This window comes from Oreochromis aureus, linkage group 11, assembly GCF_013358895.1.
Source record: "Oreochromis aureus strain Israel breed Guangdong linkage group 11, ZZ_aureus, whole genome shotgun sequence".
Lineage (NCBI taxonomy): Eukaryota > Metazoa > Chordata > Actinopteri > Cichliformes > Cichlidae > Oreochromis > Oreochromis aureus.
The window spans coordinates 22,738,752-22,744,872 of record NC_052952.1 but is presented as its reverse complement, the minus strand read 5'-3'; the positions used below and the strand labels follow the sequence as shown (position 1 = coordinate 22,744,872).

Sequence of the window (6,121 nt, the reverse complement as noted above, 5' to 3'; positions counted from 1 at the left end):
AATGACAATACTTTTCAAAAAAAATTTCTTACTTCCTATGCAGCACTCAGTCAAATGTTAAAAATGAAATGGTTCAATTCACTACCACAGGTGACTAATACTGTCAAGTTGCAGCATTTTTTTTTAAAAATTTGCCCTCTTCTTATATCGAAAAATTAAACTAGTGTTCCAAGGCTAAGCACAAGAAACTAACCATATGACAAAGCATCAAATCATCCATGGTCTTTTTTTTTGGAAGAAAATACAATTTTGTAGTTGTACATGTGAATACGGTATAGAGTATCATGGAAAATTCAAATGTCATACCATTATGGGCAGTTATAGTGTTTATTAATCACTCAGAAAATAAAATGTAAAAAAAAAAAAAAAAAAAAGTCACAAAAAGAGCACCAAAGGTAACAACAAAAACTCAAAATTAGTGTTAACCATTTTTTTTAAAAAAAAAAAGCAAAATTTAAATACATTTGTAACACTTGGCTCCTTCAAACATTCTGCATCAGACCAAGGCAAGTACATAAACCAAAATTTAAAAAGCACCAAATGTTAAGGAAGATGAGAAACAAAAAGTTCTAGTAACTAATGAAGAAATATTCTTCTCATTTTCCATCTGATCAGAGTCCGTGTTTCGTTCCAGGAGAATCAGGTGTTCTCACTTCCTCTTTCTGTCCTGAGAGCACCGTGGACAGTACCTGCATAGCATAAATGAAGAGTGGTGAGGGTGCATACTTTCAACACTCTGACTGAACACATTTGTTAAATTAGATCACAGTCTCAATTTCACTTTAGTTTTTTTTTACCATTTGCCTCTTGGTTTGGTTGTCAGTCCCACACATGCGAAATGGAACCACTCAATGGAGCACTGGAAAAAGACAAAAACAAAAAAAATACTGGTAAGTCTTGTGCAAATGAAGCAGTTGGGACAGACAAAAATCACATTTTTCTAGAACACATGATGGAGAACAATCTGTTCAAAAAGAGCCATCACATGTAATATTCACAGTGTGGCTTCTGCTAATAAATCAGTCACACTGCCATCTGTGACCTTATCCACACAGCGAGTGGCACCGGGCTGCAGCGTCTTAATTTATGGTTAGCATCTTGGAAATGTATGTAAGAGAGAGCCTGTACATGCACTTTATAAAGTATAACAGACACATAATACCATTTCAGCTTCTATTTTTTATTATTAATCTGATTTAATGCTCGCAGATTCAGCTCTGTATGATACAATTATACAGTCGTGACCTTTTTTGATATGTGGATGGTATTTATTGATATTAAAATAAATAATATCATTCCTTCATTAAAGGGACCAGTGAAGGTACCACATTTTGTGCGCTTTATTAAATGTCACAAAGGGACACATTGTCATTTACTCACTTCCAAATGCAACCTCTCTTCCTTTGTTAAGATGTACAGATGGATCTTTAAATCTGATAACAGCAGAGCTCCATCCACTTAAAACGCCATTATAAGCAAATAAGTAACGGGAAATTAGAACTAGAAGGTGATTTACTACATATTAAACCATTTTCCACAACCCTCTGGCTTTGCCTTTATTGCATAAATGTGCACTCACCAGAGACTTTATTAGGTAGGCCTTGTTAGTACCAAGTTAGACCTCGTTTTGCCTTCAGAGCTGCTTAGTTCTTTGTGGCACAGAGACAAGGTGTTGATTACGTTCTCAGAGATTTTGGTCCGAACTGACATGATAGCGTCACACAGTTGCTGCAGATTTGTCAGACGCATATCCATGAAGCTCCACGATGGTGATGATGTCACATTCAAAGTCACTTAATTCAACTTTCTTCCTCATTCTGATGCTCAGATGAAACTTCAGCAGGTCCTTGACCATAGCTACATGCATTGAGTTGCTGTCATTGACTGGCTAATTAGTTCTTTGCATTAATGAACAGCTGAACAGGTCTAAACTACTAAAGTAGCTGCTGTATTTTTGTTAATGCAGCCTCATTTTCTTCTCTTTTCTATGCTCCTTTCCTTGATGTGTCCAATTATGAACATTCTTCTCCTGTAGAATAAGCTAAAAACTGACAAGACCAGTCATCTTGGAAAAAAAAACCTTTCCACATACTGTAACTGGTTAAAACAAACACATGTATATTCTGCCAAGTTAAAAATATACCGGCTATAAACACTAAATGAAAAAAAAAAAAAAACCTGTTTCCCTATGTTTGGTGGTTCTGACAACATCAGAGGGATGTGTGTGAGTATTTCACTATAACCAGACCTCTTTTCATTTGGTTCATATTGAAACATAACAGAACATAACTCAAATAAAAGTGGGCAATGATTAATATATTTCATTTTGTTATTGCCAAACAAAATGGGATCAGTGGATATGCAGATAAGGACAGCACACTGAACCCAAACAACTGGACATCTCCCTCTCAAGTTCAGTAAAGACAATAAAAAGGGACATGCCATCTTATGCCAAAAGACAACTGTCACAAGCAAAATGAAGCAAGAAACTGCAAAGAAAGAATCCCAAGACCCTCTGTGGTCTAGCCTCCTCTGTGTGTTTACACAAAATGCTCTTTTCTCCAGTGAAAAGAGCCAGAAAACATCAGAAAATATACAAAGCGTTCAGAACACCAGTGCTTGTTTCTGTTACTCTGTATGATTTGTCTTCACATTATGACACTTGAAGTGGGTTATAAAATTGATTTGGTTGAGGTTTCTCACAGAGCTTAAATGTTTTTTAGCCCTAACATTTTCGTTTAGCTACAGCTCTTCTGACGTTTGATGGCTGAAAAATACTGGGGGGAAAAAAAAAATGAGGCAAACAAAGATGTGCAAAATTTCTGCCCACTATTATGTGCTTTAAGTACCTGTAACTCAAAATACATTGATAGTATTTAATTACGCAAATTTTGATTTGCTTCATTAAATCGATTAAAGTAATATCCATGCATTTATTTTCTTAAGTGTTTGTCAAGTTCAGGGTCACAAATGGGCTGGAGCCTAACCCAGCTATCTCAGTTTTTTTTTTTACCTACAACAACAACAAAAAACGTGATACAGATGGGAAGTATTTTCATATTTTCTTGATTTTATATCAAATGAGCCTCTTCACATTGATGAACAACAAGAAAATACGTGAATATTTGAAGTCTGTAAAGGATTTATACCTAACAGAAAGTCAACCAAAGACTTTATTATTTGCTATAGTTTTCAGTGTAAACATTTTGGTTGCTACACTTGCGCTCTTTCTGTTAAAGACTTGTGCTCTAAACCATGTAGCTTTTCAAACGACAACACACATTCATCAACATTAAATGTAAACTTGTGTCTATACCGATCTCATGTGTCCTCTGATTGAGTGTAAGAGGGCATTTTAATACAAAACTCACATCAGTGTTGTCACAGCCGATCATCTCGCCATAGGAGACCTGATGACATAGGCAGTAGGTGGGCTCGTTGGGGTCCACTGGCATATCCAGCACATCGGATGGGTGCACGTTCCCAAAGTTGGAAGAAGGGCTGTTGAATTCTCCTCTGATGATTAAAAAATGTTGTGTGTGAGAAAAAGAAATAACAATGACGAGACCATCAAAAACTAAACAGCGCCCAACATACGGCTGAAGGAGTTTCACTTTCTTCTGTGCACTCTTAGGACTGCCGTCTTCATCTGAACTCTTCACTTTAGACCTTGTTTTAGCTGCCTTCTTCTCTTTTTGCCTGGAATCTCCTGGGATTACAAAAGCATGCAAGACATACATTATAATGAGTATGGATTTACTTAACTGAGCACGTAACTAATTCAACAAAATAAAAAACTGGGGGCAAATACAGTGTTAACCCACCCTTCTTCCCCTTACTAGAGGTGGAATCATAGTCTGTGCTCTCGATTTGCTTTTCCTTCAGGTCAGCCTCAAACCGAGCCAGATCCGTGTCCAGACGTCTGATGTGTTTATCCACCTGCACAAAATTCAGGCCATGCTTACTCAAATACAGGGCAGTGTATTTATCAAGTTATTTTTTCTAATAAACATGTCTAAAATATGTTTATTTTCTAAGATACCAACCATTTCATAGGTCTGCATGGCCAGCTGCACTTTATCATCTCCAAACTCCTTGCATTTACTGTATGACTGCTGGATCTGCCTCAGTATGGACAGCTTTTGCTCAGAGGAGAGAGTCCGGGCGTTGGCAGTGTATTCTTTAGCCAGAGAGTCTATCTGGCCTTTAAGATCTAAAAAAATAATAATAATCATAATTTTTTTTTTTAAAAAAAGATGAGAAGAACTTCTAAACAATGCTGTCTGTGATTACGAATATAATTTTAATACCTCACACAAATAAGTCAAAATGTTTTTTAAAATAACACAATTGGATATTCAGTTTTCTTATTTAACTGGCATAAAACCAGCAACCTAAAACAGTGAATTATGATCTTAAGGCTTCAAAAATGTTCATCAACTTTTGGGTTCTATCCATTCATCTTCTTCTCCTTATCCGTTTCTGGTTGCTGGGGTGGCTGGAGCCTATCCCAGCTGCCATAAGCAGGATACACCCTGCACAGCTTGCCCTTCTATTTGCACAGCTAACACTGACAGACAGACAACAAATTTAGAATCACCAATTAATCTAATTCCATGCATGTCTTTGAACTGTGGGAAGATGCCAAAGCACCCGGAGAGAACCCATACAAGTACCGGGAGAACATGTAAACTTCAGGCAGAAGGACTTCAACTGGATTTAAACCCAGGACCTACTTGCTGTAAGTAGACAGCACTAACCACCACACCAAACCTTTAAAAATGTTTTTGCTTAGGACATATAAATACATAATAACACACCTAACTGTTTTTACTCTGTACTACTATTATTATTATTATTATTATTATTATTGTTGTTGTTGTTGTTGTTGTTGTTGTTATTATTATTTGTATTTATTTAATTTCCTTATTCTTGTTTTAATGTTGTTGATCATTTATTTGTTTTGGGGTTTAAAAAGTAATATATAAATCAAGATGACTTAAAAATGTTATTATGCGACTCCTCATTACACATTGAGATAGGGTGCGAGCTGGGTCAATTTAAGAGCACTAAATAAAAGTACATACAGGTGATAATAAGAAGAAAACAATAATAACAATAATTAGGGGTTGTTGTTTTTTTAGAACAAGGCTTTTTTTGGTTAGAAATCTAATGATTCCTCGGACTTTCGTTGGGGTCCCTGTATGGGGGTAACCCATTTACCTCCATTATAAAGTACCGTGTTTTGTGGGTTAATGAAGATCCGTGTTCACTGAGCTTACCCTCTGTGCGTTGATCTAGATCCCTCATCAAATTAAAGTTCCTCTGCAACTCGAATGGCAGGTTTTCTATGCCTGGTGTGGCAGGAAGGCAGGAGAACAAAGATTTTTAAGACATCAACACGAAACAATGAAATAACAACACTGGCTAGCTCAATCTAATGTCTGAAGTGATGCTTTTTCGGTTAAGCTTTAAAATTCTCAAGCACCCCATTAAACAACAAGTGGCACAAATACAGCTGCCTATGAATGCTAACTGCATTTAACTTGTGCCAGTAGTGGCAATACAGAATGCTTACGAGCCTTTCTTTGCTCCCGTGCGACGCGCTGTTCCAGCAAATAGACTGAGCCTAAACCCCTGACCATTAGGAAACCGTTAGAACACTCCCTTCCGCACTGAAGCTGATCAGGAGATACACTACACAAAGAAATTAAACTATAAAACGACTAAGGATGTTTTTCAATGCGTCAGAAGCACGTACAAATTCACTTACTGTCCAAATAATGCTCCAAATACATTCCCGCCGCCATCTTGGAAAATGTAAACAACACAGCTTCCGGACCGAGATAGAGCTGATCTGATTGGTTATTTCCAGAGCGCACACAACACCGAAGGAAGAATCAACAGCCACCAAAGTACTGCCAATTACAAGTGTAATATTCAAATTATCATATGGGTAATAAACACTAACAGGTATGCAAGAGCGTCCGAGATCATTTAAAATGATAGGATAACTTCACTCCTTTTAGAAATCGTCAGAATCCCCATTTTAAATGTATTTTTAGCAAGGTTATTATAGTTAATCTCAACTAAAGAATAAAACTATAAACGTTTTTAGGTA

At 36.7% G+C, this 6,121-nt stretch overlaps 1 protein-coding gene across 1 annotated transcript; it reads right to left on the bottom strand.

Moving 5' to 3' along the window:
* Positions 1 to 207: 207 nt before the first annotated feature.
* On the bottom strand, positions 208 to 5,876 carry ing4 (inhibitor of growth family, member 4). The gene is made up of 8 exons (XM_031744263.2): positions 5,774 to 5,876; positions 5,283 to 5,354; positions 4,047 to 4,213; positions 3,825 to 3,939; positions 3,598 to 3,709; positions 3,372 to 3,516; positions 798 to 859; positions 208 to 689 (listed from the first exon to the last, which is right to left on the bottom strand). Exons 1-8 carry the CDS (start codon positions 5,808 to 5,810, stop codon positions 650 to 652), a joined length of 750 nt encoding a protein of 249 aa, XP_031600123.1. The 5' UTR covers positions 5,811 to 5,876; the 3' UTR covers positions 208 to 649.
* Between the last annotated feature and the right edge of the window lie 245 nt (positions 5,877 to 6,121).

What these genes read in the sequence shown, in the direction of transcription:
- ing4 (XM_031744263.2), bottom strand. Translation starts at nt 5,810, where the DNA reads ATGGCGGCGGGAATGTATTTGGAGCATTATTTGGACA. An exon ending in TCTAGATCAACGCACAGAGG is followed by an intron (nt 4,214 to 5,282) that starts GTAAGCTCAGTG and finishes TTATTTTTTTAG; the next exon opens with ATCTTAAAGGCCAGATAGAC. An exon ending in ACCAAACCAAGAGGCAAATG is followed by an intron (nt 690 to 797) that starts GTAAAAAAAAAC and finishes TATGCTATGCAG; the next exon opens with GTACTGTCCACGGTGCTCTC.